This window comes from Vigna radiata, chromosome 8, assembly GCF_000741045.1.
Source record: "Vigna radiata var. radiata cultivar VC1973A chromosome 8, Vradiata_ver6, whole genome shotgun sequence".
In the NCBI taxonomy this organism is placed as follows: domain Eukaryota; kingdom Viridiplantae; phylum Streptophyta; class Magnoliopsida; order Fabales; family Fabaceae; genus Vigna; species Vigna radiata.
The window spans coordinates 28985413-29003626 of NC_028358.1; the positions used below are offsets into that span (position 1 = coordinate 28985413).

At 35.6% G+C, this 18214-nt stretch overlaps 2 protein-coding genes and 1 pseudogene across 2 annotated transcripts in view; all 3 read left to right on the forward strand.

The window, feature by feature from the left end:
- Positions 1-72: 72 nt before the first annotated feature.
- On the forward strand, positions 73-1338 carry LOC106769978 (annotated as a pseudogene).
- A 5249-nt stretch (positions 1339-6587) lies between these two features.
- Positions 6588-8303, forward strand: LOC106770891 (pentatricopeptide repeat-containing protein At1g02370, mitochondrial-like). The gene is given in 3 exon segments (XM_014656731.2): positions 6588-6902; positions 6976-7807; positions 7810-8303. Coding segments are annotated over 3 exon segments (1419 nt in total). The 5' UTR covers positions 6588-6659; the 3' UTR covers positions 8154-8303.
- An 8760-nt stretch (positions 8304-17063) lies between these two features.
- LOC106770473 (pentatricopeptide repeat-containing protein At1g02370, mitochondrial-like) overlaps positions 17064-18214 on the forward strand; it is a 2396-nt gene continuing 1245 nt past the window's right edge. Inside the window, exons 1-2 of the mRNA XM_014656281.2 lie at positions 17064-17379; positions 17453-18211. Of these exons, the coding sequence (XP_014511767.1) occupies positions 17137-17379; positions 17453-18211 (1002 nt within the window). The 5' untranslated portion in view covers positions 17064-17136. The remainder of the gene's footprint in view (positions 17380-17452; positions 18212-18214) is intronic.

Here is an 18214-nt window from a genome sequence, read left to right on the forward strand (position 1 = left end):
AGTATGGCTCCTTCGGCAAATTTGCTCGGCGGCGGACAGACCAGTCTCTATCGACTGTTATCGGCGTTGGACGTAACTGTAGGTAGCGTGTCGGAAACTTTAGACAACTACATAATGCAATGCAAAGCCGTAAAAAAATGCAGAACTGGAAATATGCGTGGAGCTGCTCCGAAGGTATCGCAGATTCCAGTATGCACTCGACGTATCAAATATCAATTTATAATTTTTTTTTCTTGTAATTTTGATGTTGAAGTTTATAAATTTACAATGACTGCGGATAATAGAATGGATGGAGACGAGGAAAATTGACCTTTTCTGGAGTAATTATGCAGTGCAATTAGATCTTGTGTCCAAGACCAAAGGGGCGGTTGCGGCTGTGAATTTTTTCAGTGGTCTTCCTTCTCCAGTCAAGAACAAACAAGTATACGAATGGTGCTCTGTTGAACTGTTGCTGCAAGGAACTAGTGGAAGACAAGCCATTGAATTATTTTTACAAAATGGATGAATTGGGTTATGTCACTTCTGGCTTTCAACAATTTGATTTGTCTGTTTATGAGAATCGGTGAACCCCAGAAAGTGCCTGAAATGGGGGGCTAATGAAGAGGAGAAGCCTACCCTTTTCTACGTCCACGTATCATGTCTGGATGAAGAGCTGTGCCTCTTCGAACGATTTGATGCCGGTGGAGAGAGTTTACGAGGAGATGAAAACTGAAGATGAGGATGGAATTGGTTGGCAGAATTACGGCAACCTTGCTATTATTTATTTAAAGCTTAAGAACTTTGAGAAGGCTGAAATGATGCTTAAGATGCTGGAGAAACAAGAGAAGCCACGGCAGCGTGATGCTTACCATTGCTTGCTTGGTCTCTATGCTGTTACTGGTAATCTTGGAGAGGTTCATAAAATGTGGAATTCCCTCAAGTATGTCTCCTCTCTGACCAATTGAGCTATTTTGTTAAGCTTAGTGCCCTACGAAGGCTTCATGATAGAGGGCTTATAAAATGCTTTAAGGAGTGGGAAGCTAATTGAGTTAGCTATGATGGTGAGGTTAGTTAGTGTCAGTGTTAGTGCTTACATGGATCAGAACATGGTGGAAGAAGCTGCATTGGTGTTTGTGGGACTAGCAGGAGGAGCAAAAGGCCTTTGTTTAGGATTGAGGAAATGCTCATGTTGTATTTCTTGGAGAAACGTCACTTGGATGCTGCTGTGAGGCACTTGGAAGCGGCGTTTCAGAGGTCAAGGGTGATGAATGGCATCCTTCACCACAAGTTGTTGGCGGCTTTTCTGAAGTCATAGAATTCATAGGTCTCACAAAAATAATATTTCATTGATTAATGTTCTATCATGTACAGAAAAGCAACGGTCATATATACTAGGATGAAGAAAACATCCATACACAACAAAACGTAACAAACCTTACATGTAGGCATAAGATAAGATAACGGTAATAAATTCTAACAATAAAACATATTTATTTGGTATTATCCCTCAAACGGCAATGGGAGCATCGAACAGTCCTAGCTTGGAGACAGTGTGTGAAAGTTTTGGGATGGAGAGCTTTAGTAAACATAAAAGCCAGTTCTGTAGAAGAAGGAATTGGCAGCAAATGAAGAAGGTCACTTTGTTTGAGGAATTGTTATAAAACCTGTTATTTTATACTGCTCCATAATTAACTCTAGGTTTCTGCTTTTCTTCCTCCGTAAGAATTGGACTTGGTGGGCTGCTGATTTCTTCTCCAACGAATCACATATTGCGGAATCTTCTCCAAGGCTTGGGCTTTTCGTGCTGGTCAATTTACACATCTAAAACTCGAGCACCTCTTTCATTTCAAGGAAGGCACCAAAACAAACTTTCTCTTCTTGCTAATTCTAATATTCTCATAAATTTGTAAACAGCTTTTGTTGTAACTTAGGGGACTCGCACAATTCACCGCAAATAAGTCTTTAAGGACAATGATTTATAAGTTTCGGAAAATCTTTATTCGTATTTTTTGTCAGCTTATCTACAAAAATCTTAAAGACTTATAGCTGACAACAACTCAAAAACTGGAGAATCAAAATATTGCTTCTAAAACTTAGATGATCTTTGCAAAACTTTTCACATATGTATCGAAAATCGAAGTCTTCTTTGGTAAGAATTTTCGGTGCTGGCAAGAACGTGTGTCAACCCTTTTAGACATGCACAGTCACCTTTGCTTTTTCATCTCCAAACACAGACTCCGGTCTTCCTCTAAATTCAAAACAAGTTGAAGATTGGATTCATGCAAACAAAGTATGTCGACATACTTTACTTAGTGCACTTTCTAACAATTTGTTCGATATGTACTGTTCTTATAAGGAGGCGAAAGACATTTGAGATTCGTTGATTCTCAAATACATTACTGAATATGTCGTCAGACAAATATTCATTATTTGGGAACTACTACGGAAAACATTCTTTTACCGAATAAATTTGTTTCAGAGCTTTTGATCGAGAAATTATTACCATCATGGATTGATTACAAACAACAGCTGAAACACAGACACAAGTAGATGTCACTTTTAGAGCTTATCACACACATAATTATTGAAGATACCAATAGGAAGAAGTGTGCTATGGTAAAAATAAAGGTACGAACACAAACATGATCACAATAGAAAAAATAATTTTTGAAAATATTGTCCGAACGGATCTAACCCACTTTTAAGAAGAAAGGAAAATGCTTTGCTTGTGAAAAGTTAGGCCATCATGCACCACAATGTAGACACAGAGCAATAAACGATAATCCTTCTAGGGCAAATATAGTCGAAGGAGATGGTATTATTGTTGCGGTCGTTTCATAAGTAAATATGATGACAAGTGTGAGTAAGTGGGTGCTACTAGGCATATCTGTATAAATAAAAGGACTTTTATCTCTTACACTGATTTAGGAGATGAAAAAAAAAAATGTTTACCTTGGTGATTCCAGGACAACTCCACGGGAAAATTCTTCTCAAGTTCACATATGGAAAGACTCTGACTTTAAGTGATGTGCTACACATGCCATCAACTAGAGTCAATTTAACCTATCTAGCATTATTGGGAAAAGTGAATGTTAAAGTGTCATTTAAGTTTGACAATATTGTAATGAAAAAAAAATAATGTTTTTGAGGGAAAGGGATATTATGATGAAGGTCTCTTTGTACTCAACATTTATGAAAATATTAATGAATCTTCTTCTTCTGCTTATATGGTTGATTCATATGATATGTGACATGGTAGATTAGGACATGTGAATTATTCATATGTTATGAAATTACAACGACTAGGATTAATTAATATGCATGATAAATAAAGTAGCAAATGTGATATATGTGTAGAATCTAAAATAACAAAGAAAACATGTTATCCTGTAGATTGTCAAACGAAATTGTTAGGGCTAATTCATACTTATTTAGAGGCGGTAAAAATTATTTTGTAACCTTTGTTGATGATTATTCTAGATACACCAAAGTATACTTAATTAAACCTAAAGATGAAGCCTTTGATGTGTTTTTAACCTATAAAGTAGAAGTAGAAAATCAATTAAATAAGAAAATTGAGAGGATTAGATTAGATAGAGGTGAATATGTAATGTTTAATGAATTTTGTGTCAAAGAAGGTATTGTCGATGAAGTAACCCCACCATATTCACCTGAGTCTAATGGAGTAGCCAAGAGAAATAATAGAACTCTTTAGGAAATGATGAATGCCATGCTTATTAGTTTTAATGTACCTGATAACCTTTGGGGAGAAGCCCTACTTACTGCATGCTTCTTACAAAATAGAATACTTCATAAGAAAACTGATAAAACTCCATATGATCTGTGGAAAGGTTATTTACCTAACCTTAAATATCTAAAAGTGTGAGGGTGCCTAGCTAAGGTAATATTACTCGATCCTAAGAAAAGGAAAATAGGCTATAAAACCTCTGATTACATGTTTTTAGGCTATGTTGAACATTTATTGCAAGATCAACAATGGCATATGAGTTTGTTGCTCTTGTGAGGGCTAGTATTGGGGCAGAGTGGTTGAAAAAATTCTTAGCGAACATTCACTAGGAATGAAACCAACCCCATCAATGTCAATACACTGTAATTGTCAATCGACAACAACTATTGCGAAAAACAAGAATTACAATGGAAAGAATATACATATACAATTGAGACACAATTTGGTGAATCAGCTGCTAAAGAGTGAAACTATTTCCATTAATTATGTGAGGTCAGAACAAAATCTAGCAAATCCTCGACTAAACCCTTGGGAAGAAATATGATCTTAGAACATCGAGGGGAATGAGATTTAAGCCACTAGCAAACAAACAAGTGATGGTAACCCATCCTTTGTGATTGGAGATCCCATTAATAAGGTTCATATGGGTAAAAACAAGTCACTTATTAGTTCTGATAACACTAATTTGATTTTAAATCAAATATGTTCATTCCCATGATGTGTATGAAAGTGCTAAAAACTGTATTATTGAGAGGGTAAACTTTGTAATTAAAATTCTATATGGTGAATGAATTTTAGTTTGAACAAAGTTTTTGATGATTTTCATATTCTATATAGGTGGTGTATGATTTGCAGCATACACTTAATGAAATCACCTATATGAATGTCAAGTGGGGTCGCTTGCTTGGGATCTTAACATGATCTCTAGAGCACTCATGAATATCGGGCACACGCATAACCTAGTAAGCACATAACAACGATAACAACAAGGACTATGGGCGTGTATTGTGATTGATAAATCTCTAACACATGTCAAGTGTTCTTGGTTCATATAGCTTGTTATACCAACTACACTATGTTTTGAGTTTATCAATGTAAAACTGGTTCATATAGCTTGTTATACTAGCATTGATGCATTACATCTTATAAAATCCAGGATTTCCTCTTTCTTTTTCTTCCTTATCTTTTGCAATATGAGGGGGATTGCTATTAAACCTGTTATTTTATACTATATTGCAAAAATCACCTATTGCAATGGGTTTTGTTTCAATGTGTTGTTAGAAGCTGTTCCATAATTAACTTAACATTGATGCTCTTCTTCCACTACAAGAATCAGACTTCTCCCTCTTTTTGTGGGTTGTGATTTCTTCTCCAACGAACCACGGGATCTTCCGCAAGGCTTTCCCTTTTCGTGTTGGCCACTATACACATCCAAAACTCTATAAATAAAGCACATCTTTCATTCCAAGGAAGGCACCAAAACAAAACTCTTTCTTCCCCTCTCAAAAGGAAATATTATTCCACGAGCTACTTTCTCAGTTTTTCTTTCTTTTCTTATACTCTTTATATCCTGGGTTTCATTATACTTCAAAGAGAGATTACTTGCTAGTTCTGTTATTCTCAGAAATTTCTAGAACATTCTAGTTGTATCCTAGGGAACTTACATAACTCACTGCAGATAAGTCCTTAAAGACAATAATCTACACGTCTCGAGAAATCTTTGTTTGTGTTTTGTATCAGCTTATCTACAACACGAATGACAAGATAGTAAACTTCTACATGCTTTGTGCGCTCATGAAAAGTAGGATTGTGAGTCAGGTATATAGCAGATTGATTTCAAAAAAATAATTGAAATAGGGACAACATTAGAAAATTTTAAATCAATAAGTAAATAATGAAGCCACTACAGCACGACTCAGAGCTGCAAAGGCTCCGTATTCAGCTTTAGAGGAAGACATATTGTGATTTGCTTCTTGTTTTTCCAAGAAATTAATGAAAAGCCAAGAAATACAATATCTTGTCATAGATTTTCGGATTTCCATACAACAACCCCAATCATAGTCAATAAAACTAAAAGAAATGAGAGATGAGTTGGCAGAAAAATGAAGACCTTTAACAAGAGATCCTTTGAGATAATGAAACATTTTCGTGGAAAAATGATGAGTACCTATGTGATGGGAAACATATTGTCTCAACTGTTGAGTGACAAAAACTAAGATGGTGGTTGTAGGATACATTAGTTGACCAATCAATCAACAATAAACTTGAGGATTAGATAAATGAGTGTCGAAAGAGTGGTTTAGTCTGGTAGAAGGCTCCATAAGATTGAATACTCGTTTGGCAGCAAGCATGCCATTTTCTTCGAGTATTTCTACTACATATCTTCTCTTATTGAATCAATTGTCTTGAATATTTCTTTTAATGTTACATAATTATTTGAAAGAATATTGTTTATATGATTTAATAAATTTTTTAGTATAAATAATTATATAATTAATATTATAATTTTTATTTAAGTTAAAATAAATAAATAAATTTTAACTTTAGTATTTTTGTAAATTTAATTTATTTTTATAAAATAATTTTTTATCTTTCAAAATTATATAACACTTTTTATTTTGATATAGAATTTATCTTAGTTTTATTATTTAATATATCAATTTAGAAAACTTATTTTTATCACATCAATAGTGATAAAATCTTCACTTATGTATTTTCAATCTTTTTCCATCCCACCAATCTTTTCTTATTTTTTCTAGGCACTGTTATGTTAAAAATAAACAAATTTGTACCGGTTACCTGTTGTATCAAGGGACAATCGAAACGACGCCGTGTAACTCGTTTCTATAAACCCTATCAAAACCTACTATGGAATCGATCAAGAGAAAAATAACACCCCCGTCAGCTGTGGCACGATCCCAGATCAACGGTGATGAATCACGGCCGTCTGATTTCTGGTGGAGGATGGCTACTCCGTAGACTTTGCACGGCGGCTGAGAGTCCAGCAAAAAGTGCAAACCTCTATCGCATATTATCGGCGTTGAAAAAGACTGGAGGAAGCGTGTCGGAAACTTTGGACAACCATGTAATGCAAGGTAAAGCCATAAAAAAAAGAGAACTCGAAAGATGTGTCGAGGAGCTCCGAAGGTATCGCAAATTTCAGCATGCACTCGAGGTATAAAATGTCAATTAAAATTATTTTTGTGATTTTGATGTATGTTAAAGTTTATAATTTATGATGATTGCAGATAATTGAATGGATGAAGATGAGGAAAATTAACTTTTCCTGGGATAATTATGCAGTGCAATTAGATCTTGTGTCCAAGACCAAAGGGGTGGTTGCGGCCGAAGAGTTTTTCAGTGGTCTTCCAACTCCGGCGAAGAACAAGTATACGTATGGTGCTCTCTTGAACTGTTACTGCAAGGAACTAATGAAAGACAAGGCATTGAGTCATTTTGACAAAATGGATGAATTNGGTTATGNCANTTCTCTGGCTTTCAACAATTTGATGAGTCTGTATATGAGAAGTGGTGAACCCCAGAAAGTGCTTCACCTGGTGGAGCTAATGAAAAGGAGAAGCATTCCTTTGTCTTCATTCACGTATCATGTCTGGATGAACGCATGCGCCTCTTTGGGCGATCTTGATGGGGTGGAGGGAGTCTATGAGGAGATGAAGACTGAAGATCAAATTGGTTGGCAGACTTACAGCAACCTTGCTGCTATTTATGTGAAGGTTAAGGACTTTGAGAAGGCTGAATTGATGCTTAAGGAGCTGGAGAAACGAGTGAAGCCACGGCAGCGTGATGCTTACCATTGCTTGCTTGGCCTCTATGCTGGGACAGGTAATCTGGGAGAAGTTCACAGAGTGTGGAATTCCCTCAAGTCTGTCTCCCCTGTGACCAATTTTAGCTATATGGTTATGCTTAGTACCCTCCGAAGGCTTAATGATATAGAGGGCTTAACAAAATGCTTTAAGGAGTGGGAAGCTAGTTGTGTTAGCTATGATGTGAAGTTAGCTGGTATCTGCGTTAGTGCTTATTTGGGTCAGAACATGGTGGAAGAAGCTGCATTGGTGTTTGAGGGGCTAGCAGGAGGAGCAAAAGGCCTTTGTTTAGGATTGAGGAAATGTTCATGTTGTATTTCTTGGAGAAACGTCAATTGGATGCTGCTCTGAGGCACTTGGAGGCAGCGCTTTCAGAAGTCAAGGGTGATGAATGGCATCCTTCACCACATGTTGTTGGGGCTTTTCTGAAGTACTACGAAGAAGAGACGGATATGGATGGTGTTGATGAGTTGTGTAAGATTCTGAAAGCTAAGAATTTTGATGATTCCTGGATTAAAACTTGCATTAATGAGGCTAAAGCGTCTCCTGAAACTGATCCAAGATTGAAGGAAGATGATCCTCAAAACTATTGTGCGCAGTAGAACTAGACATCATGAGAAAGCAACTGTGTGCAGCTTGTAGGCGCACTTTATGATGCAAGTGATTTGGCAGTTATCTTGGTTTTCATAAGATTAGGAACACTTTTTCCAGAATCGTTTAGAATTTAATACTTCATTTTGGAAACCATTAAATGCTTTGGACTCTTTTTTTTTTTTTTTTTAATTTAGCTCCCTCCTTCACTCCTCCACCACCTATAAAAGGGAGCAACCCTATTCTAATTTTTAGAACGTTGAATATAAAGTTACTTTTCTAAAATTATAAGACTAGTATTCCTTAGTTTTCACCTTTTCTTTAAACTATTTTTTACCTTCTGTTTCATCTTGGTCTCACCTCTTTCGAAGAACCTTTTACCAACACCATCCAATATCAACAATAAAATCTCTTCATCTTTGATGGCTTCCGCAACCTTCATCGTTTCACATGGATTCTGTTCTTTGAAGAGTTTGATCAACATACCTTTTGAAGAACATCTCTAATTGAAGGAGCATCCTCAAAGTATTCTACTTCAAATAGTCTTTTTAAGGTACAAATAGTCTTTCTAAGGTACGTGACTATAAAACGAGTAATTTCTAATAAAATTGTAAAATCATTTCAAAAAGCAATATATGTATTAGTTTCTATTATTAATTAAAGATTAATTAATTTAGAATCTGGAACTAAAATATTGTATTTAATATTAGAGATCAATTTATATTTCATTCTTATAAATTTTTATTAATAATAGAAATTATTTTAGGCATTAATAATTTTTAGTTAATAAAATAGCGTAGAATAGAATTAATATAATAATAAATTACTTTTTGTCTCTAAGCTAATTATTATTTAATTATTTTTCCTTTTTTCTAAGTGTATACTAATATGATATAGCCTAATGTACGTGTCATTATGTGTTAAACCATACTTTCTAAACTAATCAATCCCATGAGTAGGTACATCGTTCATATAGGAAAAGTATTTGTTGTTGGTTAAACATATACTTAAATATCTTAATCTTGTATTTGGATAAGGAATACATAGTATTTGAATTACTTAGAAATATTTGTTTCTATCTTTGATTTGGTTAATTATGTTCAATCTTCGATCTAAGTCGGTTTGTCTCGACTTTCGATCCAAGCCCATTCATCTATTTTCTTAGCCATGGTTGACTATGCTCATCCTTCGTCATAAACTGAATTGGCTGGACCGTTGTGCTGAAGGTTGAGCTAAATTGGTCTAAGTCGAATGTCAAGACTAGTCGGTCTTGGTCAAAGTTTAAGACTTGTTTGCTTTAGCCAAAGGTTGAGACTAGTTGACCCTAGTCGTAGGTCTAGAAGACTCGGACTTGACCGAAGGTCGTGACAAGATGACCATTGCTAAAGATCACGGTGAGTTGACCATCAAGATGAGAATTTGAGACGAATGTGAAGAAGAATTGGTGCATATTAAAGCTTAAGTCGAGTAAGCCCATAGAATTTTTTTATCATGACTAATAAGGAATTCCAAAACACGTGGAGTTCAATTTCCTTCAATTTTGAGTGAATTTCAAATTATATTATTTTATTTATTTGAAATATCTTTTTAAAATTTCCCATTTCATTTTCTCATCAAAATAAGTCATTTTATTTCAAATTCTTCAAATAAATGAATTACTTTCTTAAATTGTCTTATCCAAACATAACCTAAGGGTATTATGATGTGGGTCTTTTCTATGAAGGTAATACTTAATGTACTTTTCCTAGATATTCATATTTGAACTATTTGAGTGATCTTGATTGAATATGGTTTATATTGAGTTATATTTTTTTTCATGGGAACTTGTTGGTTAATTTGAAACAATTATACAACTATAATAATTATATGCACTACTAAAACAAAATTTATGACTTTTACACAAGCAACCGAGGAGGAAATTTGGGGTTTCACTATTGACATGAGATTTTTAAAGAACTTTATTATCTTTTGTTATAGTCTAAGTGCAATTTGTTTGGTCAAAGTTCAATTTCATTATGTGCAAACCAAGCATGTTGTCATGTATAGTTTTCTTAGCATTAAAGTCCAAAAGATTGATATGAAGAGAATCATATTGAGATATTCACCAAACTTATTCTTAAGAGTATATCGGTACAGTGTTTGAAAGTTCTAAATGTTGATGGCTAGTAGCAGTCGTCTAATAACATTGTTTTAGAAGATGACAAAGTTAGTAATATTTGTTGAGTTTTGTTTTATCTCGAGTAGATCTTTTAATAACAGTGTATGGCAAATATTATTAGATAAATATTATCTATTTTCTGAAATATTAATGTTTACTTATATATTTTATTAGATATTGAATTTGTGTAGTGGGTTAGACTTTGTTAATTTTTTTAGGTTAAGTATATTTTTAATACATAAATTTTGATGCGAAATTGAAATTCATTAATGTCTAAAACTTTGATATATTTTGGTTTCCAAACTTAAAAAATGAATAGATATAGTCCTTTTAATCCAATTACAATAATTTTTTTTGATGTGATAAATGCATTTTCAACTGACATTAATTTCAATTGACTCACTAGCTTACTTAATTACAATTTTTTAAAATCTAAAAAGTATTACAAATTCTTTTGTAATTTAAATCTAAATAAATTTCACTTTAAAATGATATTATACTTCAAAGACAATTCAAAATAAAAAAAAGTACCGTACAACCCAAAAGTAATAAAAAAACAAGCATAAAACGAACAAATAATTTTCTAAAATTAATCATTTTTGTGTTACTCATCCATTTATAATATCAGAGTCTTGAATGGAGAAATCCATAATATATTTCTCTTGAAACATATTTTTTTATCCCCATCTACAACACAATAAAAAAATGTTAACTAATAGTATTAAAATACAAAATAGTAAATAATTAAATTAATTTAGGTGGGTTGATGAGCCAATCCGGTTCACCATGGGTTCAACCCGGATGAGTCGGGTTCTAAGTGGGCCAGATTGAAAATTGATCCGTATAAAGAATGACATGAGCCCGTATGGGGAAGTTACATGTGGTATGATTATGAGCCTGTATGGGGAAGCTACAGATGGAATGGTTATGAGCCTGTATGGGGAAACTATAGGTGGTATGGTTGGGTACAGGAGACAGACCAAGGTCCTTCATGATAATGTTGGGAATTCGTAGTGACTTTGTGTTTAAAGACGATGTTGGTAAGGATAACGTTGATGGTATAGTTAATGAGAATGTTGGTAATGATCATGGTGTAGAAATGATTCTGTTAGTAAGAAGATATTGTTAAAGACATTGATTTGTTATTAAGTTGAGTTGCTTCTTATGTACAAATTTTATTGTTATTTGTGGTGTTATGGTAGCTAACCCATATTTGTTTGTGTTTGTGGTTGTGCACGTGTTTTGCGATGATCGTATGACCCTTGGTTATACGGGAAAATGGGAGGTAGCAGATGTTCCAAATGCATGATAGAGATGCGAGAGTGGGGAGCAACCTTAGTTTATTTATAGTTTGAGATATAAAATTTCATAAATAATGTAATTGGATTTTATTTCTTGATTTCTTTTATTAATTTTGGAATTTTGTAATTGGATTATATTTTTGGTGAAGTTAGAACTTTATCTAAAATTCCGCAATATTTAAATGAAAATTTTTTAATTGGCAATCTTTTTCCGTGTTAAGAGGATTTTGAAATATCTTACTCTAAATATGATTTGTGACACTCTAAAATGGAGCGTTACATTTTTGGTATCAGATCTTGGTTTTCAAAAAGCTTTTGGGCTTTTGGGGAGTGAGTTCGACTAACTTTGTTGTGTGATTAATTATGATATTATGTGTGATTAGTGGTCTTATATGGTTGTGTTATATATGACTAAGGATGTCAAGCCCAGTAAGAACACCTACTCCTATCGATGCTACTGTTGAACTTGTAGAGGCTTTTCAACAGATAATAAAGGTTCTACATGGACAACAGGCGCAACTAGTGTAGTTGACGTAATAGACGCAACAGGTTTAGCCATCACCCATGCATCGGGTGGACATGAATAACTACTTGCGTCATAATCCCTCAAAATTCAATGGGAAGGCTACGTTGGACGAGGCCGACGACTGGATTAGTAACGAGAAGATTTTTAAGGTGATTGATTGTTCGGAGGGGTAGAAGATGGTATTTGCTACCTACATGCTACCTAGGAAGGCCGAGTATTGGTGGCGAGGTATGCGATTGGAGATGTATGCTCGTAGGGAGACCATAAGTTGGGAGCACTTAAGAGAAAGATTCCTAGAGAAGTACTTTCCAGTTAGTGCTAGCGGGAAGGAGAGTTCATGACCTTGGTTCAAGGGAACATGTCTGTGCAAGCCTATAAGGAGTAGTTTGAGTGTCTGGCTAGATTCTACAGTCAAAACGTGAGTTAAGAATGGAAGAGTAGAAAGTTTGAGAGAGGCTTCTATCATGACACATTGAAGGCGCTTATCCATTTAAAGATCAAAGAGTTTTTAACGCCTGTGAAGGAGGCCCTGGTGGCAGAGCGAATGAAGGAGAGCCAACATTGTGTGGTGAGACCTCAGAAGGGTAGTTTCTCTAGAGGTAGAAATCAAAAGAAGTTGTATGATAGGCCACAACAGAGAGGTTTTGGAGGCTTGAAATGCTTCGAGTGTGGAGGTCCTCACATAAGGATGAATTGTCTGAGATTGACAATTTCAAAGCTTGAGGAGAGGAAATGTTACCTTTGCCATAAGCCTGGACATTTTGCATCTTCATGTCCAAAGAAGAAGATACCAGGAGGGGCGCCGCTGACGTAGAAATTTTTTGGAGGGAAGCCGAAGGCAACAGGATGAGTATTTGCCATGACAGGGGCTGAGGCGTCTCAGTCAGGTAACCTAATCTAGGACATTTGTTTCTTGAATGGTAGATGAGTTCATGTTCTTTTTGACTCGGGTGCAACACACTCGTTTATATCATTTGGTTGTTTGGGGAAGCTTGAATTACATGTGTATGATTTAGGGTGCGAGTTGGTGGTTTCGACACCAACTCGGGGCAAGTTTCAACTAGTTCAGGTTGTGTTGGGTGTTCGTCAGAAATGGCGGAACGTAGATTCAAGGTTAACTTGGTGTGTCTATCACTGGAAGGCTTAGATGTAATTATGGGGATGGACTGGTTGACAACCAATGGTTTTCTCATTGATTGCGGTCAACAGAAAGTTATTTTTCCAGCAGAAGAACATGTGTAAACGATTACATCTCGAGAAGTTTTGCAAGATATCAGAGAAGGGGTAGTCTATTTTACGGTGATGGCAATAGAGAAGAAAAAGAGTGCATAAGAGCAGATTGTGGGCATCCTAGTGGTGGAGTAGTATGTTGATGTGTTTCCAAGTGAAGTTCCAAGTTTGCCATCTAGCTGGGAAGTTGACTTCGTAATCGACTTGGTGCTAGGGGCGAGACTAGTAACTATGGCTCCTATAGGATGGCTCCAATAGGATGGCTCCAACTGAGTTGACAGAGGTTAAGAAGCAGATAGAAGATTTGTTGGAGAAGAAGTTTATCCGGCCTAGTGTATCGTCGTGGGGAGCGCTAGTGCTTCTCGTGAAGAAGAAGGATGAGAGCTCGAGGTTATGTGTTGACTACCGATAGTTGAATAAGGTTACTATCAAGAACAAGTACTCGTTACCGAGAATAGACGATTTGCTAGATCAATTGAGGGTTGCCAGTGTGTTCTCGAAGATTGACTTAAGGTCTGACTAAATATGATTCGTGGCACTCTAAAATGGGGTGCTACATTTTTTTATATCAGAGCTCGGTTTTCGAAAAATTATGGACTTTTGGGGACTGAGTTCGATTAGCTTTGTTGTGTGATTCTGATATTGTGTGTGATTAATGGTCTTATAAGGTTGTGTTATATATGACTAAGGATGTCAAGCCCAATAAGAACACCTACTCCTATCGACGCTACCGTTGAGCTCGCGCAGGTTTTTCAACAGATAGCAGAGGTTCTAAATGGACAATAGGCGCAACTAGTGCAGCTGACACAATAGGCGCGCAACTAGTACAGCTAACGCAATAGGCGCAACTAGTGCAGCTGACGCAATAGGCGCAACAGGTTGAGCCAACACCTAGGCATCGGGTGGGCATGAATGACTACCTGCATCATAGTTCTGCAAAGTTCAATGGGAAGGCTACGACAGACGAGGTTGACGACTGAATTTGTAGTAACGAGAAGATTTTTTAGGTGATTGATTGTTCTGAGGGGCAGAAGCTGGTATTTGCTACCTACATGCTAGTTGGGGAAGCTGAGTACTGGTGGTAAGGTATGTGATTGGAGATGGATGCACGTAGGGAGACCATTAGTTGGAAGAACTTCAGAGCAAGATGCTGAGATTGTTGATAAGGGAAACACTGGTTTAGCTAACCTTAATCTCACAGTGCTTAGTTCACTCTGTTTTTTTATGATGATAACATATTATTAATAAGACATGTTTTGTGTTACATGTTTTGTTGCTTATTGATTAATATCTTGTTGAACATGCTTTATGTTGATTTTGATATGTGAATGAACATTTACTAAGCTTGTATATGTTACATCATTTCTGGTTGCACTACACATAATTTTGAAGAAGAAAACCGCATGCACTATTGTGAACTTGAAATGTGTGGCAAATTTGATAGTTCAAGTCGACTTCACTATTAATTGAATCGACTGAGACTGAAGACTTTGCACAGATTTTCAAATACAGTGCTATGTGAGATTTTGCATTGAAAAGAATTTCAAAATGTACTGACATGTCAAAGTCGACTGTGTGCGCTTTGCATTCGACTTTGTTACTTGTTTTATTTGAGATTATGTTATGCTTATGAGCAGTAACGACTATATTTTTAAAAGTTAGTTAAGCATTGAATGAGAGTCAACTGTATTAAATGAGGAATTAATTTGTTTGACCTGACAACTACTAATTTGACTTAACTGTTATTACTGTCAGAAGACAGTCGACTGTATTAGTAGCTTAGTTGGCTAAAAGAGCGTCTATTTTATAGAAATCAATAAATAAACGAGACTTGAGTTGTTTTAGAGAACTTTTGGAAATCTAACATTTTCATATTTTGTTTTAGATTACTTCTCTGTGATTCAGAGCTCCAAGAACTCATCAAGAAGACTGTGGTGATCATTCTTTGAAGAGGTTCTAAAGGAGATTTCTGCTGAGCTTACTGCTTGATCATTATCTGCACAATTGAGGTGTTCTCTGGTTGATCGTGCTGCATTCCGTGGTGATTGTTGTTGTACCTGTTGTGATTACAAGGGGTAGACTCGTGGAGTCCGGTACACTTTGAGGATTGTTCAAAGTGGGTTGTAGATTGCAGAAGAAGGGATATCTTGCTGCAAGTCTTACTGTTTTTATTGCCTATATTTTGGTTAGAGGGTTAGATAGGTATTTTATATTTTTGAAATGGAGGTCTCTATAAAAGCCTTGTAAAAACCTTGACCATTATAGTACATTTGCTTCCTGGGATTGGAAGGACACTGGATGTAGGCATTGAGGCCGAACCAGTATAAAAACCTGCATTTGAATTCTCTATCCCTACACTTTTACATTCAGTCGACTCTACTATTTACATAGTCTACTTTGATTTTCCGCTGCACTTAAATTTCTATTACTTGCGATTCAAGAAAATTTGTAAACTTTTATACTTTGAGAAAAATATTGCAAAAAGACTCTAATTTTGACAACTAACCAATTCACCCCCCCCCCCTCTTGGTGTTAAAATGAAGCCAACCTGTTTTTCAACACAAGATTCTTAAAGAGGTTTTGTTTCAACTGATCTACAACATGAATGACATGATAGTCAATTTCTACATGCTTTGCTCGCTCATGAAAGGTAGGATTTTGAGTAAGGTATATCGCATATTGATTTCAAAAAAATAAATTGAAATAGGGACAACAATATAAAATTTTGGATCAGTAAGTAAATAATGAAGCACTTGAACTCGACTCAGAGCTGCAAGGGCTCTGTATTTCGCTTTAGAGGAAGGCCGAGATATTGTGATTTGCTTCTTGGTTTTCCAAGAAATTAATGAAAAGCCAAGAAAGACACAATATCTATTGATATATTTTTGGGTTTCCATATAATAACCCTAATCAGAATCAATAAAACTAGAAGGAATGAGAGATGAGTTGGCAGAAAAATGAAGACCTTTAATAGGAGATCCTTTGAGATAATGAAACACTTTCATGGAAAAACGATGATGAGTACCCATGTGTTGGGAAACATATTGGTTCACCTGTTAAGTGACAAAAGTTAGGATGATGGTTGTAGAATATATCAGTTAACCAATCAATCAACAATAAACTTGAGGGTCAGATAAATGAGTGTGAAAGAGTTGTTTAGTTTAGTAGAAGGCTCCATAATATTGAATACTCGTTTCGCAACAAGCATGTCATTTTCTTTGAGTATTTCTAGTACATATTTCCTCTTATTGAATCAATTGTTTTAAATATTTCTTTTAATGTTACAAAATGGTTAGAAAGAATATTGTTTATATGATTTAGTAATTTTTTTTAGTATAAATAATTATATAATTAATATTAATTTTTATTTAAGTTAAAATAAATAAATAAATTTTAATTTTAGTAATTTAATTTATTTTATAAAATAATTTTTTATCTTTCAAAATTATATAACACTTTTTATTTTGATATAGAATTTATCTTAGTTTTATTTTTTAATATTAAAATTTAGAAAACTTATTTTTATCACATCAATAGTGATAAAATCTTCACTTATCTATTTTCAATCTTTTTCCATCCGACCAATCTTTTCTTATTTTTTCTACGCACTCTTTTGTTAAAAATAAACAAAATTGTACCGGTTACCTGTTGTAACAAGTGACAATCGAAACGACGCCGTGTAGCTCGTTTCTATAAACCCTAACAAAACCTACTATGGAATCGATCAAGAGAAAAAATAGCACCCGCGTCAGCTGTGGCACGATCCCAGATCAACGGAGATGAATCACGGCCGTCTGATTTCTGGTGGAGGATGGCTACTCCGGAGACTTTGCACGGCGGCTGAGAGTCCAGCAAAAAGTCCAAACCTCTATCGAATATTATCGGCGTTGAAAAAGACTGGAGGAAGCGTGTCGGAAACTTTGGACAACCATGTAATGCAAGGCAAATCCATAGAAAAAACAGAACTCGAAAGATGTGTCGAGGAACTCCGTAGGTATCGCAGATTTCAGCATGCACTCGAGGTATAAAATGTCAATTTAAATTATTTTTGTGATTTTGATGTATGTTGAAGTTTATAATTTATGATTATTGCAGGTAATTGAATGGATGGAGATGAGGAAAATTAACTTTTCCTGGCATAATTATGCAGTGCAATTAGATCTTGTGTCCAAGACCAAAGGGGTGGTTGCGGCTGAAGAGTTTTTCAGTGGTCTTCCAACTCCGGCCAAGAACAAGAATACGTATGGTGCTCTCTTGAATTGTTACTGCAAGGAACTAATGAAAGACAAGGCATTGAGTCATTTTGACAAAATGGATGAATTGGGTTATGTCTCTTCTCAGGCTTTCAACACTTTGATGGGTCTGTATATGAGAAGTGGTGAACCCCAGAAAGTGCTTGACCTGGTGGAGCTAATGAAAAGGAGAAGCATTCCCTTGTCTACATTCACGTATCATGTCTGGATGAACGCATGTGCCTCTTTGGGCGATCTTGATGGGGTGGAGAGAGTCTATGAGGAGATGAAAACTGAATATCGAATTGGTTGGGAGACTTACAGCAACCTTGCTGCTATTTATGTGAAGGTTAAGGACTTTGAGAAGGCTGAAATGATGCTTAAGGAGCTGGAGAAACGGGTGAAGCCTAGGCAGCGTGATGCTTACCATTTCTTGCTTGGCCACTACGCTGCGACAGGTAATCTGGGAAAAGTTCAGAGAGTGTGGAATTCCCTCAAGTCTGTCTCCCCTGTGACCAATTTTAGCTATATGGTTATGCTTAGTACCCTCCGAAGGCTTAATGATATAGAGGGCTTAACAAAATGCTTTAAGGAGTGGGAAGCTAGTTGTGTTAGCTATGATGTG